We start from the raw sequence: 25,799 nt of genomic DNA, 5'->3' as shown, positions 1-25,799 counted from the left end.
AGCAAACTAGGGGGCGGAGTATGTGTTACATTTTATAGAAACAGCAGTATGGTATGCCCTGTTGTTGCAGTGGTTAAGCGCTTGGGATTCGAACTCACCAGCCCTGGGGTGGGGTTGGATGGGGTGGGGTAGTGGAGACCTGGAAATCTGTTGCTAATAAAGATTAAAAAAACAAACCTGTTACCATCAAAACCACTCATAGCTACCCTGTAGGACCGCATAGATCTGCCCCATAGAGTTCCTAGGCTGTCATCTTTACAGAAGCAGATTGACGGCTCTTTCCTTCCAAGGAACCACTGGTGAGTTCCAACTGATGACCTTTCAGTTAGCAAACCAGTGCTTAACTACTGTGTCATCAGGGATCCACGATCACAGACTAGGACACTCTATGGGTAGTTCTACTGGCCTATAGAGTTGGTATTAGTCAATGATTCACAATATTTCAAACCAGAAACAGACATTTGAGTGTTCTTGCAGTCCATACACATCCCTGGCCATCTGGGAAATGTGCTGGCTCATGGAACTTGGCAAACTTTGGTTCCTCTCTTTCTGCTATTTTGTATTTCTTCCAAGTTTTTCCTTTTTATGTTTGTGAAGCGGGTAAAGAGAAAGGGAAAAAGAACTCGATTCATTACAATTCAGGTCGCTGACTTTAGGCGTACGTCTCATTCCATTCTCACCAGAGCCTTCTGGGGGAAAAAAGATGCTATTATCTCCATATGCAGCAGAGGAAACTGAGGCACAGCGTCAGGGAAAGCGCCTGATACATCGTGGATGCTCAATCAGTATTTACTGAATCGAATTGGAGAGAAAACCCTCAATGGCAAGGAAAAGAGATTTCCTCTGCTACTCTGGGATTCCTGTGGAGTGGGAAACGGGAAAAGGATGGAGCACACAGCGGGGTTGCGCCCTCGCCCCTCCTCTCCTCTCTCCCTGCTCCTTTCCGCCCCGTTCCCCGGGCTGGAGAGCCTTTTGGAGGGTGCCCTCAGCCTGGTTCCGGCACGCCTGCCAGGCTGCGGGGAGGACCGAGGAGTGCAGGACCCTGAACGAGCGCTCCCCGCGGCGCACATGCAGTCCCGGCGCTCAGCCGGGTCCAGCCCAGCCCCAGGAGGGCTGGAGCACAGGCTTAAGTACAGGCCCTCCACCCCGAGGTCACTTGACACCCTGTCCCCCACACCCGGACAATCCCAGCCCCCCATTCCTAGGGGCTCGCTCCGTTCCTCCCCCTGCTTGCCCCCACCCACTGCCGGCAGCTCCTCCCTCGCGGAGACCCATAAGGCGGCCGGAACCGCAAGCCACATGCTCGGCGGCACCATGAATGTCTCGGACAGCGCCGGGGACACCCGCAATGTGGACGATGGCGGCTGGCAGCCCGAGGCAGTCCTGGTGCCCACGCTCTTCGCGCTCATCTTCCTCGTGGGCACCGTGGGCAACGCACTGGTGCTGGCCGTGCTGCTGCGCGGTGGCCAGGCCATCAGCACCACCAACCTATTCATCCTCAACCTAAGTGTGGCGGATTTGTGCTTCATCGTGTGCTGCGTCCCCTTCCAGGCCACCATCTACACCCTGGACGACTGGGTGTTCGGCTCACTGCTCTGCAAGGCCGTGCACTTTCTCATCTTTCTCACCATGCACGCCAGCAGCTTCACACTGGCTGCTGTCTCCCTGGACAGGTGAGTGGCCGCCATGGCAACCTAGGGGCTCAGGGACCCAGGAGGGGGCTGGTGAGGGGTAAGGGGTCTGGAGGTCAAGGGCCGTACAAGGAGTAGGAGGGGGCACAAAGAAAGCAAAGGAACCCAGAGGGAGTGAAAGAAAAGTGGGCGCGTTGGAGAAGTAGGAGAAGAATGGGGGGGAGGAGGGCATTACTTGAGTCCTCTGTACGCTGGACGTTGCCGACGCCTTAAAATGTGCAGCATTTCCCAGGACAAAGTGCTTTCACCCGCTTCCTCAAGGTTTAGCTTAATATCCCTGTGTACTGGAGTGGGGAGGAGCGTTTGTGATGCAGTGGGTTAAGTGCTTGAATGCTATGGAATGCTCAGCCAATTTCGGTAAAGATCACAGCCTTGGAAACTCTGGGGCAGTTCTACTCGGCCCTAAAGGGTACCTAGAGTCAGATTTGACTGCCCTGCAGTAAGAAGAGGAATAAGGGAGGGTTATTGAGTCCAGTATACCGAGAAGACCGACTTGAAATACCTTTGTCAGAGTTACCACCAGTCATGCACTAGAAGAGCAAGTGGGCCATCTCCTAGCGCCAAACTCAGGCTTCTCCTCTGTGGTGACCTCAAAACACCTGATTGCTCTGTGCAGCCTGCTCTGGTCCAGACTGAGGAACTTGGGTCCCTGTCAAAGTCCTAGCACAGACTCTTGGGGCTCTTGCTCCATCCTGGCGCCATACCAGCAGACCCACACCAGGGATGGGAGAGGAGCAGCCTGTCAGGATCCCCCCCACACCCAGCCAAGCAGACGCAATTTGGAGGGGGCGGGGGAGAACTTGAAAGGAACCAGAATGATTCCTGGGAGGAAATCTGAGTCCAACTCCTGTATACTGCCCGCCCTCACCCCTCCCCCACCCAGATCTTCCAGATCTCTCAGGGAAAAGAGTTGCGCTGCGAGATGAGGCCCACACATCCCATACTCCCCCTACCCCCACTCCCCACCCTCCGAGTTCCACTTGGAAGTGGAGTGGGTTCTTTGGCTCCAGGCATCCTGTTAGAGACCCAGGCGCCCGGCTCTACCTCCTAGGGTACAGTCACTGGTGGGTCATCACAATTATGCTCCTGTAGACCCGAAATTCGATGCTCCACCCATTATTCCGCCTTGGCTTCCGAATGTCCTCCCAGGTGAAGTCTGTTAGTGTCCACACCCCTTGTGGAAGCAGATGAGTGGCCTGCACTTTCGCCATGTCCTGCAGATGGGTGCGCCTCAGGTCTGCGGCGCAGCTGAGAGTGGCAGGAATACGTAGGAGTCGCTTTCTGGGCGTGTGCGGTGTGGCTGTGAGCTACCTTCCTCGGATCGGGTTGGGACCCCAGGTGCAGATTTCTGCTCCTGTGCGTGCTCGCGCTCACCTGAAGTCTCCCTCTTGGTCTGTCTGACCCACAGGTATCTAGCCATCCGTTACCCGCTGCACTCCAGGGAGTTGCGCACGCCCCGCAACGCTCTGGCGGCCATCGGGTTCATCTGGGGGTTGTCGCTGCTCTTCTCTGGACCGTACCTGAGCTACTACGGCCAGTTGCAGCTGGCCAACCTGACCGTGTGCCACCCGGTGTGGAGTGCGTCTCGTCGCCGCGCCATGGACCTGTGCACCTTCATCTTCAGTTATCTGTTGCCACTGCTGGTGCTCGGCCTGACCTATGCGCGCACCTTGTGCTACCTCTGGCACACGGTCGACCCAGTATCTGCCGGCTCCGGCGCCCGGCGCGCCAAGCGCCAAGTGACGCGCATGATTGTCATTGTGGCCACGCTCTTCTGTCTTTGCTGGATGCCCCACCACGCGCTCATCCTCTGGGTCTGGTTTGGACGCTTCCCCCTCACGCGCGCCACCTACGCTCTGCGCATCCTCTCGCACCTTGTCTCCTACGCCAACTCCTGCGTGAATCCCATCGTTTATGCGCTCGTCTCCAAACACTTCCGCAAGGATTTCCGCAAAATCTGCGCGGGCTTGCTACGCCGCGCTCCCGGCCGCATCTTGAGTCGTGTGTACTTCGCAGCGCCGGGCGCCTATAGTTTAAGCGTGCTGGAGCGTGAGTCTACAGACCTAACGCACTTGAGTGAGGCGGCCGCTCCCCTTGCGCCCGCCCCAGCGCCTCCCAGCAGTCTGGCCTCCAGTCCCGGCCCTTATCTAGACAGTTAACGTGATCTGAAGGCACCGGGGAAACTTGGGTGCTGAAGAGTTGAAATCGAAGGTTGGAGGATAGTAGGGAGAGTCCTCTGTTAATAAAACGCGCTTCTTGAACGTGCAGAGAGCGCGAGTGTACGCATTCGTGATTGTCTAGAGGTCCTGTAGGATAAGCACTGGATCGCAAGGTTGGTTTGAACTTCAAGGTCAACGGTTCAAATCCACCAGTTGCTCCTCGGAAACTCTGAACACTGTGAGTTGGAAGCGAGGTGCTAGGACTTTACATGAGGGACCTCAGAGGCTAGCTGCAGAGCGTTTTGCTGTACTGCCTGGAAAGAGAGGTATCCCTCCCACACGGAAAGCAGCAAAAATCTCTGATGCTGGGGAGTGTGGGACATGTGACCGAAGGCTCTTTGCATATGGCCATTATGAGGCACTGGGTGTCTCTAGATCGCTAAACCAGCTGCAGAGGCAGGCAGAGTGTTTAAATGCATCTGATAAAGTCGGTGGATGACAAGATGTAGACATGTGTGTTCCTAGTCCCGTTAGGGAGTGAGCCTGTGTGTGTGTGGGGGGGGCTCCTCGCCTGCTCCCAGCTCCCCTGAAACACCTTCTTCTTAACGCCCATCCAAATTCAGCCGGATTCTTCTCCTCCTAGTCAGGAAAGTCTCCCCCAGGCCACCTTCACTCAGCAGCAGCCTCTAGGTCTGGGCTGATGGGGCACCCATCCCGTAAAAAGAAGGCCCCAAGTCTTTGCTCCTGAGCTGGTCTCTGCCTGCCCCTGGGGTTTGCCCTGTCCTGGAGCTTTTGAACAATGCTTAATATGAAATAATTTTAATATTTAAGGAGTGGTGGTGGTGGTGGGAGGACTTTCAAAGTTGTGCCCAGCACAGCACAGGACAATGGCTTGGGTACTAAGCAAGGAGCCAAGGGCCATGGAAACACAAGTCTGTCCTATCTCACCTTGGTCGAATGGACCCAGTTGGGGAGGGGAAGGGGTTCTGCCCTTGAATAAGCCAGTGGGTCCCAGGTGGTGGAAATGGAGCGGGACAGGGAAGACAGAGCAGGTGCAGGATGGGCTGGGCGGTTCCTGGGCTTTGTCTTCCAGTGTTTGCCTGTCCAGGGGGGCGGGTAGGATGTCAAGTTTAAGGCTCCAGGGCCCCTGCACAGAGCAGCTGCCTCCCACAGCTCTGTCCACCCTCCAACCAACTGCCCAGTCCCCAGATAAGTGACTGAGGGGATAGAGGTCATAGTTTAGACTCAGCTATCCCAGTTGGTCCCTTGGTGCAGCCCCTACAATGGCCTTGCAGCTGCCGCTCCATCTGGCTCTCCTGGGGCTTGGCATCGCTGGGTCCTTGGTCCAGGGACGCAGCCTCCATGCATCCGCAGCCGGTGGGCGGCTGGGAGAGGTCAGAGCTTTGGGATTTGGGTTCCCACGGTACCCGGATGAACGCTACTTCCATCCCCCAGCCTGGCCAACCCTCTTTGGTCTCCAATCGCCCGAGGTCACCCAGGACCCCCTCCAGATCCCGAGCAACGGGAGCGCGCCTTTACTGGTGACGGTGCAGGTGTTCGTATCTAACGTGTTTAACGTGGTGAGCGCCCGGGGGCAGGGTGAAGGGGGCGCGCACACAGGCTCAAGGCCTAGCTATGGTCGGTGCAGGCCTCAGCTGCAGGAGTGCTGGGGTCTTCTGCCTCCTCTGGCACGAGGTGATTTACTGTCCTGCCACACTCTCCCAGGACATCCTGCGATACACAGTGTCCTCGGTGCTGCTGCTTCGACTGGTGAGCGCCCACCGGGGAAGGGGGTGGGAGAGCCTGCTGAGTGCATCTCAGGAGTGCGGGCTGCACTGGCACGCAGCTGGCGGAGGTGGGAGCCTCATGACGCCCTGTGTCCCCAGTCCTGGCTGGACACCCGCCTGGCCTGGAACGCAAGTGTGCGCACTCAACACGCGATCACGCTGCCCTGGGACTCCATCTGGATACCAGGACTCACCATTCAGGAGGCGTAAGTGAGGCAAGGGGGGCTGGTCCCCAGACCCCGCTGCCCCTGCCTGCTCTTCGTGAACACCCAGGCTACATGATCATGCACCCTCATTGCCCTCTGATCCGGGGAACTCGCTGGCAGTGGAGGCTGGCGACCTAGGACTCTGGGTCTTTGGATGTGGCCTTGCCCCCACAGGCTTTGGGTGGACTGGCGGGACCAGAGCCCGCGGGCACGTGTGGACGCAAACGGCAACGTGGAACTCTACCTGGCCCTCACCACGGAGACCAACTGTGACTTCGAGCTTCTCCGATTTCCCCGGGACCAGAGCAACTGTAGTCTCAGCTTTTATGCGCTGAGCAACACGGGTGCCCACCCTGGGGTTGGGGGCAAAGGGCAGGGCAACCTCTGGCCATGTCTTACTTAGGGTTCCTGGGCCTGTTCACATTGGTCACCCCAGACTTAGAGGTGGAATCGATTTTAGAGCAGGATTTGCTTCTTCCCCTCCCATCACTTCTCAGCAGTGCCACTTCCTGATTCTCTCCACTCAGCTATTGCCCAGGAACTCTCCTCTAGGGCCTCAGTCCGAAACTTGGGTTTTGTAGCAGCCCTACAATCGGGTGGTTTGTCTTTTTATCTCCCCTCCACTACCTCAGAGCCTTGATATTCCACAGCTAGGGCGGAGCTGCACCGGCGGGTATCCGCGCCCCCTCCTGGACACATCCTGAAGGTGCAGCCACCTTGTAACCATCTTACAGGCTGATCAGGTGACCTCCAATTGACAAGGAAATCCCACCCTTCTTTTGCCTTCCTCCAGATCATAGCATCTTTCCGCAAATATTGATACTCTAGGTATGGGAAGATGTACTGATGTGACTCTGAGACCACACCCGTCAACGAGGAGTGTATTTATTTGTACAATGAAAATTCATCTAGGATTCTGATAAGGCCCTTTTCCCTAACTGAAGGTCTGTCAATTCCTCATAGTTGCAGTTTCATTATCAAGGCTCCCCTCTCCTCCATCTCCGCACTCACACCCCCAAGCAGTTCCCATCACCCCAGACTCCAGTTTGTCCCATCCCAACTCCCAAGAGCCATTGGGACAGGGGTATTTCTTTCCTAATTCATCCATCTCATTTTTATCCATCCAGTGATGGAGTTAGCGTTCCAGGCCCACGCGGTCAATGAGATTGTGAGTGTCAAGAGGGAATACGTAGTTCAGGATTTGAAAATCCAAGTCCTGCCCCAGCAGCTTGTGCCCTGTTTCCAGGTGACGGTGAGTCCAGAGAGGGGTAGATCTAGACGGGAAGGTGCGGAGCCAAGGGTGGGGACACCACCTCTCGCTGCCCACTCCCTCTGCATCCCCCCAGAGCCCCCTCTGTCTTTCCTGCAGCTGAGCCTGCAGAACACTGCGCTAAAGGCCATCATTGCTCTCTTGGTCCCTGGGGAGGCACTGCTGTTGGCAGATGTCTGTGGGGGGCTGCTGCCCCTTGGGGCTCCGGAACGCCTGGGCTACAAGGTGACCCTGCTGCTGAGTTACCTGGTCTTCCACTCATCCCTGGTGCAGGCACTGCCCAGCTCCTCCTCCTGCAACCCACTGCTCAGTAAGCACTGGTGGACCCACCCCTGCTGGCCTGCCGCCCCAACGCCGCCTGCACTGCTGGCCTCTGACCTTCCCTTTATCCCCCCAGTCTATTTCTTCACTGTCCTGCTGCTGCTGCTCTTCCTCAGCACTGTGGAGACAGTACTGCTGACTGGGGTACAGGCCTACAGCAGTCGGGGAACCCAGATCAGCCCTAGCCCCTGCCCAAGAAGTGGACAGCGAGATCATGGAGACCCAGGACCTAGTTCTCAAGGTGACTGAGGCCTTTACTGGTGGTCCTGGGGTGAGGAATGGGGTCTGGGAGCAGTTGGATAGGACAGAGTCTGCAGGCGGCATGTCTAGGGTCTAGGGTTTAGAAGCTCCCAGCATGCACTCTGCGAGCTTCCTTGTCCTGGGCTCCACTACTTCCTCTCTTGGAAGAGGCAGATCTTCCTGAGGGCCCAGAGAGACTTCACATGTGATACCTCACTACCTTGTAGAGCCTCAGGAAGAGAGCTGGTGCCTTCAACTGAAGATCGTTTAGAAGGGACCAGATCATTCAGTTAGTGACTCCAAGGGCATATACAGGATGGGGTCCCTGGGGGGACTACTTTGTTTGGGGAAGCCCTGAAGGTCAGCTCTTTCCCCACATCGTCCATCCCTACAGGAGCCCCTGGAGGACGAAAGGGGTCAGGGAAGAGCTGGGCTGAGGCTGCCGACAGCATCTTTTTCCTGGCGTACGTGGCTGGAGTTGTGTGCAGCCAAGCCATTTTCGTGGGCATCTGGATGTGGGCAGTGTGCAAGTCAGACCCCGCCCCTGGAGAGGCTGCGCCCCATGGTGGGCAGCCCCGGCTGTAACTGAGCAGCCTCCAAGGGACAGGCTGTGGGCCTTAGCCAGGCTTGGTTTCTCTGGGGTGGGGAGAAGCTGACAAGAGTCTCTTCCTCTCTGACCCCAGTGTCCCAAGTCCCCCTTCCTCAGCATGCCAGCAGAGTAGGAAATAAACCTACTGCCCATTTGCAACCGCATCTAACTCAGCTCTTTCCTCTCGAACCAAGTGGAAGGGGCCCCACCTCAACCCTGACCCCCACTCTGCCCACACCTCCCACCACCAGCCCCCCCGACCCAGGTGCCTAATTGTTCTTTCTGCCACTACTGCTGTCCGGTCCTGGGGACAGGAGACAGAGGACTCTAAGAGACCACACTCATCCCTCCTTACCCTACCCCCCAAAGGTGTGGAGGGAGTAGGCTGAACCAGTTACCTAGGGTGTCTCTGGGGCATCCCCAACCCCCAGGATTGCCCTGAATTCTGGGGGAACAGGAGACCCACCCAACATTGCAGGGTGGAAGTGGAGGGGTCTCAGCCTGGTCCCTGGCTGTGTCCCGCCTCTGCTCTTGCCACAGGCAGGAGCTGTGGGCCCGAGGCCTTTGTCCTTCCTCTCCTGTCAGAAGCCATCCTGTGCTGCCACAGACTGTTGTCAGATCACCAACCCCAAGGGGAGAGCGCTGCGAGTGTGGGCCACAGGAGGAAGTGGACATGGGGACAAGAGGGCTTGGGACAGGGCTCCTGACAGGGGCGGCAGAGAAAGGTCCGCATCCCAAAGGACTTCAAACTCCCCCAGCTGCGGCACAGTAACACTGGTTTATCTGTCCAAGGGTGTACTTAGTCTGATGGTCCTGGGCAGGGACTACCGTAGGCTCAGGCAGAGGTGTCAAAAAGGCGCTCGATCATGTCGCCCACCTGGTCCACGCCATACTTGATGTACTTCTCGGGGTTCTTGGTGAAGGGCACACTGCCATACCTGTGCAGGCACTGTGGTCAGGGGAGGGAAGAGCCCACCGCCTCCCACCCTCTCCCTCAACCCAAGCACTCCAGACAGGGACAGGGTCTAGAAGCAGACAGCCAAGTCTCTGGGTGGCGTCCTTGTCCGGCCCCACGGCAGACCTAGTATCTGGGACTCGGGAGTTCAGCTGGGACAGTGGAGACATAGGACTTGGGGGGCTGGGGCTCACCTGTGCAGGAAGGCCCCGTAAGTCTCCTTGACGATGGTTTTCTGAGCCTGGCGAATCTTGTCCCTCTGCTCTGTGTCTGGAATTGCCCAGGCCTTCTGGATTTTACACAGTTCCTCAAGGCCATCGTTGAAGCCCTGCTCACCACAGAGGGGGCTCAGAGAACAACGACTGGGGTCTGTGCTGCCACGTCAGCAGCGGCCACAAGGTCCGGAGGGGAGGGGACCCAACTCACCTTAAACCGCTCCTTGATCATCTGCCGCTCCTTGTCCCGGAGCTGGGGGCAGAGGAGGATGGACAATGCTTTCCTCAGAGACCAATGTCCCTGGATCACAGCCCTCCAAGGCCATCCCAGAGGGACACTTGCCCCAGACACATGACAAGAGTGTCCCCAGCTGCTCAGCACCCCTTCCTGCCCACCTTGACTCCAGGTTGGAAGACAGGGAGGTTCCTCTCGGTGATGTAGTCAGTCACCTTGAGCCAGCTGCCGAGGCACGGAGAGGACTGTGAGGACAGTGCTTTAGACTCGGGCGGGTTCTATTTTTATTTTTTTTTTTAATTTCCTGAATTACTTGGGGGGCTGGAGGGGAGAGCAAGAATCAATCTAGTCCTAACTAAGCAAAGCACAGCAGAGGTTTTCTTTGGGATTAGAAAAATCTTTAAATTGTTAGTTTTAAAAATTAAGGACAGCATATGATAATGTTGAACACATTCCTCATGGACTATGCCAGATCAAGATGAAGTAACTGATGAAAACGACAGATCAATGCAGGGCAGAAAGACACAGTCAGAGTGGACCAGGGAGACAGGAGAATACTGTGGAGGGACAGCTCATTCTAAGTGAATGTATTCGCTGTTGCTGGGCTCTGTTGAGTCCATCCTGACTCAGAGAGACTCTAAGGGACTGAGGAGAACTGCCCCATGGCATTTCCCAGACTGTAATCTTCACAGGAACACATTCCTAGGTCTTTACCCTGAGGAACCCACTGGTAGGTTTGAACTGCCGAAGTTTCAGTTGATAGCTGAGTGCTTAACCACCGTGTTACCAGGGTGAGTATCTTGGTCATTGGCTTTTGCAACTTTGCTGCTCTCTTGGGCACACCTCTGCCGGTCAGCTCTTCAGTGAGTTTTAACATGTGACCGTTACAGTGCCCACAAGGGAGAAGATGGGGAGAGGGTGTCTCTTACCCATGAACTTGATAAAAACAAAAACCAGTGGTGGGCTGGGGAGCATAGGACAGAAGTTCCCCCTGAGTGAGCCACCCGACCCCAGGCTCTGGGTGGGGCCCAGCCTCTCACCTGCGCTGGTAGGTCTGTACCTGCTGCTCAATGTGCTCTCGGTAGGATCTCTCTGCAGTCTTCTGGGTCACAGCCACCAACTGGATCAGCTCAGACCTGGGGGTGGGGGTGACGGAGAGACAAAGCTGGCTTCCGGGGCCCACAGGTGGGCTAGCACTAGGCTGTCGGAGGTAGGCCCTCCCCACATCACGCCCCCAATCTGCAGGCGCTCTCAGCCCCCTATGGGTGGTAAGGGCACAGCCAGGCCAGGGAAACGGTGGGAGTGTGGGGGCCACTCACTTCTCCAGGGACTTGAGGATGTAGTTGTAGTTGTTGTGTAGGAAGACGGCGCTCAGAGCCGGGTCTTCGTACACCTTGGACTTGCTCAGCAAGTTTAACTGTAAGTTGCCCAGAACTTTACCTGCATGAGGCGGGGGTAGGGGGGATGTGACCATGCCCTCGGGCCTATTTGACCCTGTCCCTGCCTCCCAACTCCACGGACCCCAGGTGCCCTGAGCCCCGTTCCCATTGGTCCCTGAAACTAGAGGTTAGACTGCAACTCCAGCGCTATGTGGGGCTTAGGAGCAATGCACAGAAGAGAAAGTGGGAGGCAGGATGCCCAGAGGGCACTCACAGATGTAGGCACTCAAGAGCCGCTTGCTGAACTCGGAGCTGTAGCTGGTGGCTGAAGAGCTGGTCTCTGTGTGAAGTGAATCAGCCCTGTCACCCTGGCCACAGCTGGAGACCCTGTCAGCCCTGCCCTCCACCCTCGGGGGAACCTGAGGGGACCTTCCTCAGGCAGGTGGGCAGAGCTGGCATCCGCCAAACCACAGGCCTCTCCTGCCACAGGGCACACCCTCTGTGGGTTTCTCAGGAACCCGGGCAAGCTCCCTGCCCTAATGGGGTGGGGTGGTTAAGGGTCTGGTCCACGTTGGAAAGTAGGCAGGACAGGAGTGGGCACCAATGCCTTTTGGCCACCCCCAACCCCAGCTAGGTGGACCCACAAGGTCCACACATCCCACTTGTCAATAGGGACATCTTATGCGTTCCCCGTTTCTCCCCGCACTTCCCATAAGCCTCTTAAATGCTTCCATACAGGGAGCCTGCTGCCTGCGGAAAGTAGAAGGCCAAGGGGTGGGGAAAGGGAGCAGGTGGGAGGGGCTGGGTGCTGTCCAGATAAGCTCAGAGACAGGAAGTCACCAAGCGGGGCACAAAGAGAGTTAAGAGCACCCATACAGAACCCATGTGCCCTGTGGCCCCCACTCCCCAGCAGGCCCTGTCCTGAGTCTGTCAAGGTGCCTTGCTTCCCAGGGAACTTCACCCAAGGGGCTTCAGAGAGGGGAGGGGACACAGTGCCCCACTGCTTACCTCGGGGGTCTAAAGGAATATTGTATGTGTCCCCAAGAACTACGCAGTGAGAGGCAGAGCAGAGAGGGGATGAAGGGGGAGACGGGAAAGGAGAAAGATGCAAAGTGTAAAAACAGGTTAGAAAAGGTTTGCCTTCCCACCTTACACAGACCGCACCCCATGATAGCTGGCCATAGATGGAACCCAGGCCACGCCCTCAGAGAACCAGGGGACCCACTAGAACTGGAGAACTGGAGGCCCAAAGGCCAGAGCCACCCCTGGACTCCTTGCCCCCAGCAATGGGGGAAGTAAGGGCTTGGGGCCTCAAGAGGCTGGCTGGTCCCCAGTGCTCGGAACAAGCTAGAAACAAGCTCCTGCTTCTAGACCAAACTCCACGTCGCAGGCCCAGGGCAGTGCTCAGTAGGAAGACACGCCTCTAGAAGGGAGATGCCACCCATCGATAGGGCCATTAGAGTGAGATTCATTAGTAGAACAGAAAATGACAGGAAGTGGAAAAACATGGAGGGCCCCTTCACAGGAGTGGGGATGGTCCGAGGAGCTCAGGGAGGGGATGGAATTGTGGGAGGCAAAGTCAAACTGTGTTCTCCTGCTCACAGCCAGAATGGTCCAGCTCAGCCCCAGCCCCACTCCACAAGACTGTCCCTGTCCTCAGCCAGGGGTCAGTGCCCGACAAGAGGGAGAGTGGGAGTGGGGTGGCAGGGGCAGGGCCCACCGGGAGGTCCCCAGTACCTTGGGAAGCTAGCATGGCGCCTGCTGTCTCCTGGAAGTCCAGAAGCTGTTGCAGAAAGAGAATGGCCTGGGGGCAAGAAGTGGGCCCAGGTCAGAGGTCAACAGCAGGAGCCGCAGGCCCGAGCGCCTCCCACAACGTAACCACAGCAAGGGTGTGCCAGGGAACCCCGAGTTTCACCCTTGGGGTTTTAGCCTTCTAGGAAAGGCCCTGGCTACTGTAGGTGCTAAGCTCTTCCTGCCCATCCCATTATTAGCCCCACCTCATGAAGATCGCCCCATGGTGCCAGCACCCTCCCTTCCCACGTTCCCATGGGCAACACTCACGTTACTGGTGAGTTCATGCACGGTGCCGTCCTTGGGCATATTGTACTCCTTGTCCGGGTCATTCTGTGGGGACAAAACCAAAACACAACAGTTGCCGTTAGACTGATTCGCAGCGACCCCTTCACCACATGTGAAAGCAGACCTATGTTCCCTAGGGAGGGGGTGTGTTTGTAAAAATGATTTGTGATGTTGTTGAGAATACAGACATCAGGACAGGTACCAGATAAACCACTTTCCATGTGTACATTTCAGTGACATTGATGACATTCCTCAAGTTCTGCACCCACTGATTCTCCTTTACTTTTCCCATGCCAAGGTTCCTAGCTAATCTTCCCAACCACTCTTGTCAATCTGATTCCATAAAGACAGTTCTGAAAAAAGCACAATGCTCAAGGCAGACACTGACTAGTTAAGCGAAACTATCATTTAGCTTTGAGACTTCAGAGACTACTTGGGTTTAAGTTTTAAAGACTATTTTAGGACAATATTATCAGGGGTCTAACCACCCTCAGTGACTCCATAAAGTCTGGATTCCATGATAGGATTGGATTCTGTTCTGCATTTTCTCCCCTTTTGATCAGGATTCCACACGGTTTGCACCGGATGGCTTTGGAGAAGTAGATTGCCAGGTCTTTCTTCCAAGGTGCTTTTGGATGGACTCGAACCGACCAATTTTAGTTTAGTATTAACATACCACCCAAGGATTCCAAGTAAAAATAATGAGCCTGACAAGTCTTCAAGGAGGCCTGGAACCTCCCTGGCCAGGTCTGGCCTGCTCACGGAACCACCTCCTGGTGGGCTGCTGTCAGAACACCCTCGGGCTGAAGGAGCTTCTGGCCCCAGAGGGCTCTGGAGCCCCCTGGGAAGGCAAGGGAGTGAGTGGGCAGGAAATCATCCCTCCAGGCAAACCCACCCTCTCGGAGGTCCGCTGTCTGAGGAGTTACCTAGAGCCTGGTCATGAGCAGGCCTGTCTACAGTATCCTAGGCTGGGGTGGGGAAGGAAGGGGGCGGGGAGACAGACGGGGAGCTACCACCACACCTTGATATTGTCTGCGAAGTCCTCCAGGGCTTTGGCGCCAGTGGTCTCCATGGAAGTGATGAGGCTGGGCAGCTTGTTCTTGGTGCTGGCGGCTGTGCCCTGAGGAAGCATACAGCTCGTTGCTTGTCTGGAGCCCCACCTGCGCCCCCTGTTCCACACACACTGCCCCACACCCCAAGACAGGCTCCTGTCCTGCAGCAGGGAAACCATTGGCTCTTTTTCTCCTGCCCCTGCTCAGGGGATAGCCCCTCCCTCCCAGGCCCCAAGCCCACGGACCTGGAGCACCTGGTCAAACTCAGGCTTGGTCTGCTTGAGGTGCCGCAGGATGGGGAAGACTGTAAGCACTGCGGAGTAATCGTGCCGGATGATGGCCTTCCGGGCTGCAGATACGATGTTTTCCCCCTCGAGCATCAGGCCGTCTAATGCATCCTGTGACATGGGCCAGGGGCCAGCTCAGGGCAGGCAGACAGCGGTGAGGACACCACATGGTATTGGAACACCCCACCTAGGACAAGACAGGCCCCCCACAAAGCAAAGCCAAACCCATTGCTGCTGAGTTCACTCGAACTCTTGGCGTCCCCATGTGTTACAGAATAAACCTGCTCCGTAGACTTTCCTTAGGAGTCCTGGTGTGGCGCTGTAGGAGAATGCACTGGACCACAAGGTTGACGGTTCAAACTTACCAGCTGCTCCTTGGAAACCCTATACAGGGTCACTATGAGTCAGAATCGACTCGATGGCACTTAACAACAACACAGAGTTTTCTTGGTTGCGCTCTTTATGGAAGCAGCTCGACAGACCTTTCTTACGTGGTGCTAGTGGGTAGGTCTGAACCGTCAACCATCAACGGCTAGTTGTCATGTGCCATTAAGTCTATCACCACTCATACCAAGGAGCAACTGATGGGTTTGAACTGTGGGCCTTTTGGTTAGCAGTCCAGGACTTCTCCTACAGCACTAGGCTAGTAGTTAAGTGCAAACCAGGCCTGTTCCGAACTAAGATTCAGTGGTGCAGCGGAGCCGCGGGGTGGGGTGGGACCTGGATCAGAGAGTCAAAGGTTTTCTTCTGGTGGTGCTCAGGGATGATGTCAGTCAGCAGCTGGTACTCGCTCTGGGCCAGGCGGACGAAGGCGCTGACGCAGTGGATGTAAGCATCGGTCTCCACATCCAGCATGTCATCTCTCCCTGTGGGCACAGTAACACCCCTGAGCCTCTCGCTGCTGGGGAGGCGTGGTTCTCCCCAGCTCCTGATTTGCAGCTGATGGGGAGGAGCCACCAGCCTGTGGCGGAGGCCGCGTGGACACCACTGGCCCAACCAAGTTCGAAGGGAAACACAGGAGCGGAGCCCAGCCTTGGTCCACCCTTGTGCTATGCTCTGCCTTGGACCGACTTTCTGTCCCCAGAGCATCTGAGTTCAGAGAGGGTGGGAGAAGGGGAAAAGGATCAAGAAGGAAGATCCCTATGTCAATTTCCTGAACAAGGCACTAGGGTTCGGAACTGTCCCTGAGAGAGGCAGCCTGGATGGGCAGGTGGCAGCCACCATGGTCAACCATCAGAAGAAATGCTACGCCTCCAAAGCCAGTGACCAGCCTGGCCAGGCCATCTGGGAGGTAGAAGAGGGCAGTGTTCGATGTACTATGAGGCCGGTTAGCTTGGAGTCAAAATCTGAGAGGCGGTGATGTGAGCCCCTTTGCAGGAGGCTTCTTGGTTGTTAGCTGCACTGGGGAGCCCGGATCCTGCTCCTGCAGGCTGAGACCAGTGACAGAACAGCCTGGCCCCATGTGCCAAGGGAACAGTTCCCCAGGGTCCCAGTTGTGGCTGTTCTGTGGTCAAGACTCTGGGACATCCTGCTCTTGAAGGAGCTGCCTCTGGAGCAGACCTATCGTCTCCCCAGGCCTGGGCCCTAGAGAGCAGCAAGAAGAGCCGGTGTCCGAGAGAGACACCAGCGCAGAGAAAGAGGCTCAAGTGGGCCCGGCTGGCCCAAGTGGAGTGGTGGCGGCAGCTACGTGCAGGCTGGGCCTCGGTACTCACCGGCCAGTGGCCCGTGCTTGTCGTTCAGGGCCTCGGACAGGTGCTTAACGCGGAAATCATGCTCGTGACCTAGCGAGACGTCAGCCGCACAAACACAAGCAGCGGTTTATCCAGGGGCTGGGTGGCTGCCCCTCAGGGGATGTGGAAGAAGCCCTTGGTCTCCAGGAGGGGGACATGGGACGGAGGGGACAAGGAGAGGGGCGGAGGGGCTCTGAGCCTCTCGACTGTGTCAAACCACCTTGGGAACAGCCGTTTCAAGCCCGACCTGCAGGGTCCAAACCTATTCTGGGAGCTGGCTCCTCTAAGCCCACTACCTAAAATGCCAAGGAGTACCTAGGTTTTTGAAGGGCTGTGAGGGCTCTGATGATTGGCCCAAGGAGATTCCTGGCCTCATAAACTGGGTCTCTCCCCAAATACAGTTAGAGACCTGTCACTGCAAGTATGAGAGAGCAGACTTCCTGTCCCCCAGGGCCATTCCTCTGAGGGATGAGAGGCCCACCAGGGCAGGTGACCTGGCCGCCCCTCTGGTAAGCGGCAGGGAGGGACATGACCTGCAAGCTGGAGGTGCAGGGAGGGCCAGGCTGGTTCCTGTCACTGCTGATCTGAGCGTGAAAGGGCTGCCCCAGCACTAAAAACATTCGCTGAGTTCCAACAAGAGACAAGAACGAAGATGGGGAGGGGAGAGGGTGGGAGCTCAGGGAAAGCAGAGCTGCCATCAGCCAGCCAGGACCAGGCCAGGGGCCATGACCCCGTCCCTGCACCACCACCAGGGAGCTGTGGTCCTCCCCTGCCACCCCCAACATCTTGGGGCTGCTCCCCAGGCCTCCTGGGTGGCTGGAGGCTCCGCCCTATCCAGGGAGAAGACACACGAGGACGAAGAGAGGAGAGGAACACAGGGGGATTACCTTCCAGAGGAATGAGGTTAGAGCCCCCCTTTTTCCCATCTAGACCATGCTGGGAATACTGTTTCAGAAGATTCTGAGCTTTACGGATCGTCCCTGTCACCAGAGCCACACAGAGAAGAGGTAAGAAGACCTAGGAAATGAGTGAGAGAAAAAAGCAGCAGCCCTCCACCAAGCCCAGTGCCCCCCCAGCCCGGCCTCCAACAGTGAACATGCCCCCTTAGGCTCTGAGGATGGAGACCAAGAAAAGGAAACTCTTGCTCTCCAAATGGCGCTCGAGTGTACTGCTGATGCTCAAACTCAGGACGCACGTTCATCTTAGCCGTGGAGGACACCCAGTGGGCAAAGTGCCACCAAACTCCAAAAGCAAACCCACTGCTGCATAGAATTGAGTCCAAATCACGGCGCTCAGACAGAACAGAGACCTGCTCTCTAGGTCCGGAAGCTGCCAGTCTTATGGAAGCAGACTGCTTCCCCTTTCTCCTGCGGAGCAGCTGGTGGGTTTAAACTGATGACTTCTGGGTTACCAGCCTAACACCTGACCCACTGCACCACCACCAAGAATCCCTTAAGCTCCATCAGGAGAAATTAAAAGATCAAACACACTCCTGAGAGGTCTCTTAACCTAAATGCCGAGGTGTGCTGGAGGGAGCTGGCAGCCAAACGCTCAGACCCAGTAGGGGCAGCGGGCATGCTCAGTGTTGGGCTAAAGTCAGATACCAATCAGAGGGGAACCGAACCCAGAGCTGGGGAGGTCTCAGCTTCCAGAAAGAGCAGGGCTGCCCAGACAGAGACAGGCGGCCACATCTAGCCCGTCACAGGAACTGCCTAAACCACTCAGAGGCAGGGGACAAAAAGGCCACAGTCAAGAAAAGGTTCCCAGAAGCCACCAGAGTATGGGGGGAGGGCCAGAGGGAAGGGACACACTCGTGGCACGGTGGAGGGGAAAAAAAACAACAGTTAGTATCACAAGATAAAACAGTAGACATGAAACTGCAGTGCTTGAAACCTCCAGGGGTCTGGCATCTCCAGAGAAATGAGGTGCCTCAGGGCATAAAACAGGCGGAAATCAACTAACAGGTAACACAGATGCAGCTGCTTGGTTCATATGGTTCATGTTGGGGGCGGTAGGGGCATGTGAACGTGACTCTGGTCCACCTTCTCTGGAGACTGCTCAGCCCCACCCCCAGCACAGTGATGCTGCTGTGTGCCGGCGGCTGCCAGGGGCCGGGGGAGGAGGGACGCAGTCTGGAACACTAGCCACAATTAGTGTCTGATAACCCTGTGTTGATTTCACAGTGACTCCTGTGTGTCCGCTGTGTTCTCCTGCCCCAAGCGGCCTTGCTCAGGATTGGGTCAGATTCCCCAGTCACACCCGACCACGCAGCAGCATCCTCACAAGTGGCACCAGTGTGGTTCAGGGATGTTTGGCCGGCAGCTGCCATTGCTGACCAGGGCTCCCGCTCCTGTCCCCAGTTCCTGACATGGGTCCTGAGTCCACCGCCGCCTGACAACCTTTAAAACCCCCAGGATCCTCATGGCCTTAGTTCCTTCTTATGCCTAGAAGTTCAGGGTAGATGAGGTCCACTGGGATCCTTAGATCAGGTCTTGCCTGGGACAATGCCAACTAGGTCCTGGGGCCTCCACTGGGTCACCAGAGAACAACACAGAAGATCCCTCATCCCCACTGAGCCTTGGCACCCTGAAGACATTCCCAGAGACACTCCCAGCAGGTGAGCTCAGTGCATTCCTTATCTGAGGTGGTACCTCCTGAAGAGGCCACCAGGCTCAGCTCCCCTAAGGCCTTGCCCACAGGTACCCAAGGGCAGCTTCCTTTCTTCCATTCTCAACTTAACCTGGTCTGACTCTAAACCCCAGCAAAGGCCTTCGGAGAATCGGAGTGCTTGTTGAGTATGAACAGACCCTGTTCTTTGAGGGCCAAGAGAATCGAAGGCTGTGGGCTCTACACCAAGTCCATGGTCAGAATTGGTGGGACCCCTGGCCTCGTCTGGGCCATGTGCTCACCAAGTGGCCAAGGTGCATCAGACAAGCAGGCCTTGACTTTACTGCCCTTTCTGTCCCCTGGCAAAGCCCAGGCTCTCCCCAACACTCAGCAGCCAGTCAGTCAGCCAATGATGGAGAAGGACAGACAGACAGGAAGCTGGTCACCAGGGCCCCACAGCCCAGGCGTCTGTAACTCAATGCCCCTTCCTGGCTTTTCCACAATAGCAAACTGACTTCATGGTGAAGCCCCACAGCCCGGCCCAGCTCTGCAGAGGGCAGTTTGGGTCTTTTCCTTTCTGTGAAAGCACATGTTCTCCTCTGTGCACTTTTCAGGCACGCATCACTCCAAACCAGCCTGGAATGCCTTCCTTTGGTCACTGTCCCTGATGCTGCAGTGCATCTGGCCTTCTGTCAGGACAACAGAGGGTACCCCGGGGTCACTGCACCCAACATGTGGCTTTGTCCTGGCATTTTCACTGCGCCATACTAGTGGCTGCCCTGGTGAACCACTGTCACTGTGCCTCAGAATGATAACTGAGCACTTCGCTGGGATCCCCAGAGCCCTTTGTGAAACTTCCAGACTCTGCTGGGCGGGGGATCTTACTGTGCGGGCAGACATGTTTTTCTGACTGGAGACCCACCGTTGGGGGTTATGGTGGAGACACATCTGGAGGTGTGATGCTGCTAACGCGTGGATGGACAAAGCCACCGGTCCCACACAGCCTTCTGCCTGGTCTTGGATGGGCAGGGTGAGGGCTCACCTGGCCGCTTGACTGGCTTCTTGGTGGGTGTGTCCTTCCTCTTGTTGGGGACAGCGGGGGAGTAGGGAACCCCAGAGGATGAACTGCTCTTCCGGAAGTGCTCCTTCAGGCCCTTGATGGAGCGGTCCAGCTGGCTGGAGCGAATCTGGTAGTAGACGTTCATGAAATCTGAGGAGAGAGTGGCAGACAGTGGCGGCTGGGTCCCTGTCTTCTCCCACGAGAGGCAGCTCCAGGTGGCAGCCAAACCCACTGTGACTATGTGACAGAAGCAGACTCTTACCTTCCACCCAGGGCTTCCGGTGCTATTTGAAATGTTTACAATGAATCAAAAGAGAAGTAATGAAAATAAAAGCGGTATGAAGAAAGGTAGAGATTTCTTTAGATTCACAACTTGGTATGTAAGCTACAGATTTTTATTGCTTATATTTGCTCCAATTAAACTTCTATTTAAAAAATTCGAGTAAAGGGAACCAGATCCTGCCACACGGGTGGAGCCGGCAGTCAGGTGGGCCTGCTCACCTTGGTTGCGGCCGTATTCCACCAGCCAGCGGGAGATGCGGATCACATCCTGCAACACGCTCTCAGGCAGGTGCTCCAAGGGCGCTTCCTCTTGGAACTCCAGCTCATCCTCGCCACTGATCAGATCCAGGATGAGTACCGGGGAGACCACCTTGCTGTGCCGAGTCATCAGACTGCGGAACTCTGACTCCAGTGACTCTTTCCCCCGTTCAAACAGCAGCTTCTACATACAGGAAGGAAGACGGGGGAGTACCAGGGAGTTTGGCATCCACACAGCCTTTCCTGTTGCTTCTGCCTTCCTGAATTGGGGCCTCTGGCACCCTCCACCTTTACTTTCTTCACACCTGGAGACGAGTCACTAGGAGCCCTTCTTTGATTAACCCTTTACTTCATTGTCTCTCAAAATGCATGGTCATAGATCAAACCCCAGGACTCTGAAAGAACTTGTTATTGTTAAATGCCATCGAGCAGGTTCCAATTCATAGCGATCCTATATAGGCTGTCCAAGGAGCGGCTGGTGGGTTTGAACTGCCAACCTTGCAGTTAGCAGTCCAATACATATCCTACAGTGCCACACCAGGATTCCATAAGTATTTATAGCTTTGTTGTTATGTGCCACCAAGTCGGTTCCGACTCTCAGCGACCTTGTATAGGGTTTCCGAGGAGCAGCTAGTGGGTTTGAACTGCCGACGTTGACGTTAATAGTCCAGTGCTTACCCTACAGCACCACACCAAGACCTTCTGCAAGAAGTAGATGGCTAATGAATGCTGCTTGTTAGAAACCCTAACCCAACCCAGCTCCCTGCCATCGAGTGAAATCTGACTCATGGCGACCCTGCAAATCAGAAGTGTCCACAGGGTTTCCAAGGCTAGAATCTTTGCAGAAGCAGACAGTGTCATCTTTCTCCCTCAGAGTGGCCAGTGGACTCAAATCACTGACCTTTCAGTTAGAACTTAACCACCGCACCACCAGGGTCCCCTATTTCTTGTCAGAAAGGGGTTGCAAAACAAAAAAGAAGGAACTAGAACTACATTAAAGTGAAAATGTCTGTACGGCAAGTACTGTTACCAAGAAAGTGAAATGATAACGTACACAGTGAAATAAAAGATTTGCAATTCATGTATCCTGGTGTAGTGCTGTATGATAAGCACTGGATGGACCACAAGGTTGGTAGTTCAAACTCACCAGCCACTCTTCAGCAACCCTACCCAGGGTTGCTATGAGCTGGAAATGACTTGATGACACTTAATACAACAACAACGAAGAACTCTTATAACTCAGTAATAAAAAAAGAGAGATAGTTATCTCTATAGCATGTGTATTTTACCTTGTTTTTCTTGCTAGCTGTGGCCGAGCTGGTCCAACCATAGTGACCCCATGTTTTGCAAAGCTGAACCGCTCCATAGGGATCCCTGGATTGTAATCTTTATAGAAGCAATTTGCCAGGGCTTTTTTCCATAGAGCTACTGGTGGGGTCGAACCACCAACCTTTAGGTGAGCAGCCGATTACAAACTGTTTGCCCCACCCAGGCTCCGTATTGTACTAAACACTTGTGTTTACTCTACTATATATTCCTTTGAGCTGGTCCAGTGCTCCTGGTGAGACCAGGGCAGGGTCTGAGGTTCCCAAACCTCTCACTTTACTCCACTGGGCTCTTACCACTTTGTTGAGCTCTGGGCTGTCTGGGCTGTTGTCCTGGAAATACTCCACAGCCTTCTGAATCTTGGCCATGCTTCCCAGGTACTCCTCCAGCCTCCCCGTGGGACTGGGAAGGAAGAGAGACGATCAGTTTGGAGGGCGGTAAAGAATAAGGACAAAGAGCATAGCATCTGACACAGGAGTCTCGCCTTCCTGTCAAGTGTGTTGGTGTGGTAGGTGGAGGGATGTGGCCCTCTGGGCCGGGCTCACCCCTCCCTGATGATCCTCTCAGTGTCACTGGCCACATGGTAGTAACTGATGACATGGTCCAGGCAGGACAAGGTCTTCTCGACATTCTCCTGCAGCCGCTGGAGGTTCTCCGTCTGCTTGTGCACAGGGATGATGGAGTTCTCCAGCTTCATGAGGCGGCTCTCAAAAGACGACAGGATGGATACCTGTGGGGAGAGGGTTAGGCTCTCAGTCCTCACACTGTCCCAGCTCTGCCTCCATCCAATCACCAGGCCTGTGTCATTTCCTGCCTCTCCACTGGAGGAAGGGGCAGATTCACCACATAACCCCAGCACCTTGCACATACCAGGCACAGGCTAGATGGTCAAAAAAAAGAGTGGATGAAAGCTGACTGGAAGGCAAGCCAAACATCATCAAATGAACGTCTCCTAAGAGAACCCTCCTAGGATGGCTTCCCTTTCAACTTCTGAAGTCAAATCTCAACTTCTGCTCTCTCGGACCCTTCTGTAGACCAAATAGGAAAGAATGCATATGTGGCCCCTTCAAAAGTCTCATTCTCTGGGGGTGGATCTTGGTAAATAAGGAGTTGGACTTTATTAGGAATGTGGTGGTTTTGTAGGATAAGCACTGGGCTGTGCTTACATGGTTATTGATTTGCGCCTACCAGTCACTCCACTGGAGAAACATGAGGCTTTCTGCCCCCGTAAAGATTTACAGCCTCGGACTCCCTATCCAGGGTCACTACGAGTTGAACTTACTCAACAGCACTTAAGAACACCAACTGGTGGGCTTGGCCCACCAACTTGGCAGTTAGCAGTCCAGTGCTTAGCCTACAGTGCCACACCAAGACTTATTATTGCACTACTAAATACAAATCCAAGTTTATAATCTACTCAGAATTGGATCTGTCTAGTCTTAGCCAGGTGTAAAGAAGGAACTATTACTGACAATCCCGTGGGAGTTCTGGTAGTGTTGTTGTTGTTGTTGTTGTTGTTGTGTGCCGTGGAGTCGGTTCCAACTCACAATGACCCTGTACAGGGTTTCTGAGGCTGTAAATCTTTATGGGAGCAGAAAGCCTCATCTTTCTCCCGCGGAACCGCTGGTAGTTTCGAACTGCTGACCTTGAGGTTAACAGCCCGATTTGTAACCACTATGCTACCAGAGCGCCTTGTGTTAGTGTTACTAGTGGTTAAAGCGCTCAGCTGCTACCTGAAAAGTCAGCAGTTCAAACTCAGCAGCCGCTTTGCAGGAGAAAGATGTGACAATGTGCTTCCGTAACAACGTTCAAACTTGGCAATCCTAAGGGACCGAGTTCTACTCCGTCCTCTCAGACTGCTTTGTGTCTAAATCAACACGAGGGCAGTAGGTCTAGTCTTTGCTGTTGTAGGCCAGGCACTGTACACGATGTGCTCCTAGGACCTTTGGAGTCCTGGTGTGGCACTGCTGAATAATGCTCTGGACTGCAAGGTCAGTTTGAACCACAAGGTTGGTGGTTCAAGCCCATCAGCCGCTCCTTAAAAATTCTATACAGGGGCACTAGGGGCCGAAACCTACTCAACAGCACTTAACAACATACGACCTTCACAGTCACTGGGAGGGTGTCATTGTCTCTGCCTTAGCAGACATGTTGTTATAGGTTGAACTTTGTCCCCCAAAACATATGTTATTATCCAATCCCTATTCCTGTGGATGTAATCCCCAGTGGAAAGAGGGTTGTCCTTGTGTTAATGAGGCCACATCAATGTAGGGCATACACTGAGCCTAATTGCTAAAGTTAAGGAGCAGCATAGACAGAGACCAGCTCCACAATGGAACAACAAAGACATCAGTCACGCGAGATTGCCAAGGAAGGCAGAAAAGACACGGAGACAAGGATCTTCTGGGAGCCAAAAGAGAGAACACTTCCTATAGTCCAAACCCAAACCAAACCCACTGCCATGGAGTTCATTGCAACTCACAACAAGCCTGTTTGGGGTTTCCCAGGCTACAAATTTTTACTGGGGCACAAAGCCTCCTCTTTCTCCCTTGGAGCAGTCGGTGGGTTTGAACTGCCAACCTAGTGGTTATCAGTCTGGTGCTTAGCCTAAAACACTACCAGTGTACCTTTTCCCTATAGGCAGAATGTTAAATTTGGACTTCTAGCCTTTTGAACTGAGTGAAAATAAATAGCTGTTCTTTAAAACCACCCACTTGTGGTCTTTGTGTCCCAGCAATACTAAAATACAAGGCTGGAGGCGCACAAGTTAGGTGCAAGGCACTGACAAGATCCCAGGTCTGTCTGACTTCTGAGTTCCGTCTACAACTACAGTTCTCAGTTCTCTGGGCTGAAGGGGGGTCATTTCTGGCTCAGTATTCGGCAAGTGCCACTCCCAACGGGACGGTCCATTGAGTTGGAGACGACACATGTCCAGTACCTACTCCAGCTTGACAGTTTCATTAAATGTTTGTTGAAGGATCGAAAAGAGAGACTTAAGAGTCTGATCAGAAAGAAGAAAGTTCAGTTTAGCAGAGGCTGCACGGGTGGGCCATGGGGACAGGAGCTACGTAAGATCGATGCCACATTATTGCCAGAGAACTCCACACAGTACAACGATCACTATCACCTGCAAGTCTGACCACCAGGCCTTAGGTGCCAGGGAGCCGCAGAGTCTGGAGTCCCATCTGCCGCCTCCCAGCTGAGGGGTTACTCACCATGTTCTTGGTGAGCTGGTCGCTCTTCTCCAGGCTGTCTCTGATGAAGGACAACGTCTCCTCTTCCTAGGGGAAGCGAAGGGGACGACATCATCAAAAGTCGGAGGCTATAGGAGCTCAGCGCATCCTCCGCCCCGCAGCATCGCCCCAACACCATTTCCTAGCTGAGAGCACCCCTTCCCACTTGCCCGGGCCCGGATCTAGGCCCCTTTCCTTCTTCCACCTCCGCCTCACCTGCTTTAGCTTGTCCTCGATCTCCCGTCGCCGGGCGGACGTCTCCTGCGGAGGGATCATCGCTCAGAACCCTGTGGCTCCCACTCCCCAGGATCTAGCCAAAGCAGTCCTGCTCGACGTCCGTCCTGGCACACCCACTTCCGTTTTTGGCACCGCCCCGGGAAACCACTGGGTGCCATGTTAGGAGTGGCAGGCGGAAGTTCGCCTGCTCAGGGCTCACTAATGCGCTAAAGCGAGCGGCCATCGTGGGTGTGGCTGAGAGCTATGGCGTACGGTGCGCTGCAGTTTCTCGTCGTTGTGGGTTCCCAGCCGCAGCAGAGAAGGTTCCGGAGCGATTTTATGTCACCTGTGGCTGGCAGGATAGCAACAGCTCACGCGTCGGCCTAGCGGGAAGATGGACACGGCGACGAATTCATGATCCGATGTCGCGTTCTCAACAGAGCGCAGCACAGAGCAAGTCATACAGTAGACGCCTGTTGTTAAGGGTTTCTGAAGCTTTTAAATCTTTGCAGGAACAGAATTCCTCATCTTTAGCCTAGGAGCGTCCGGTGGGCTTGAACCATAGACTTTGTGATTCGCAATCCACAAGGTTTGCAAGACCAGTGCTTACTGTTTGGAGCCA

The 25,799-nt window shown here is 55.0% G+C and overlaps 3 protein-coding genes across 7 annotated transcripts; 2 read left to right on the top strand and 1 right to left on the bottom strand.

Moving 5' to 3' along the window:
- Positions 1 to 885: 885 nt before the first annotated feature.
- Positions 886 to 3,850, top strand: GALR2 (galanin receptor 2). The gene is made up of 2 exons (XM_006869668.1): positions 886 to 1,673; positions 3,100 to 3,850. Exons 1-2 carry the CDS (start codon positions 886 to 888, stop codon positions 3,848 to 3,850), a joined length of 1,539 nt encoding a protein of 512 aa, XP_006869730.1.
- A 1,283-nt stretch (positions 3,851 to 5,133) lies between these two features.
- On the top strand, positions 5,134 to 8,259 carry ZACN (zinc activated ligand-gated ion channel). Its single transcript, XM_006869667.1, has 8 exons — positions 5,134 to 5,430; positions 5,576 to 5,620; positions 5,737 to 5,843; positions 6,018 to 6,187; positions 6,971 to 7,095; positions 7,213 to 7,423; positions 7,511 to 7,675; positions 8,069 to 8,259. The coding sequence occupies exons 1-8, from the start codon at positions 5,134 to 5,136 to the stop codon at positions 8,257 to 8,259; spliced, it is 1,311 nt and encodes a 436-aa protein (XP_006869729.1).
- Positions 8,260 to 9,032: 773 nt separating this feature from the next.
- Positions 9,033 to 25,327, bottom strand: EXOC7 (exocyst complex component 7). Of its 5 annotated transcripts, none has more exons than XM_006869556.1 (20): positions 25,178 to 25,327; positions 24,944 to 25,009; positions 22,274 to 22,458; positions 22,025 to 22,130; positions 20,364 to 20,586; positions 19,845 to 20,012; positions 17,083 to 17,175; positions 16,178 to 16,246; positions 15,186 to 15,331; positions 14,424 to 14,576; positions 14,148 to 14,246; positions 13,109 to 13,171; positions 12,785 to 12,851; positions 11,322 to 11,387; positions 10,988 to 11,108; positions 10,709 to 10,804; positions 9,830 to 9,893; positions 9,645 to 9,686; positions 9,413 to 9,546; positions 9,099 to 9,201 (listed from the first exon to the last, which is right to left on the bottom strand). In XM_006869556.1, the coding sequence occupies exons 1-20, from the start codon at positions 25,235 to 25,237 to the stop codon at positions 9,099 to 9,101; spliced, it is 2,124 nt and encodes a 707-aa protein (XP_006869618.1). In that variant the 5' UTR covers positions 25,238 to 25,327. The 5 variants fall into 5 exon arrangements, with proteins under 5 accessions (XP_006869620.1, XP_006869618.1, XP_006869619.1 ...); XM_006869557.1 differs by lacking the exon at positions 16,178 to 16,246 and adding an exon at positions 12,056 to 12,094 and having other exon boundaries at positions 25,178 to 25,237; XM_006869558.1 differs by lacking the exon at positions 16,178 to 16,246 and having other exon boundaries at positions 9,033 to 9,201.
- Positions 25,328 to 25,799: the final 472 nt, after the last annotated feature.

The sequence above is a fragment of the Chrysochloris asiatica genome, unplaced genomic scaffold (genome assembly GCF_000296735.1).
Source record: "Chrysochloris asiatica unplaced genomic scaffold, ChrAsi1.0 scaffold00132, whole genome shotgun sequence".
NCBI classification, from domain to species: Eukaryota; Metazoa; Chordata; class Mammalia; order Afrosoricida; family Chrysochloridae; genus Chrysochloris; species Chrysochloris asiatica.
Note: the sequence above shows the minus strand (reverse complement) of the source record. Positions and strands in the feature narration are given on the sequence as shown.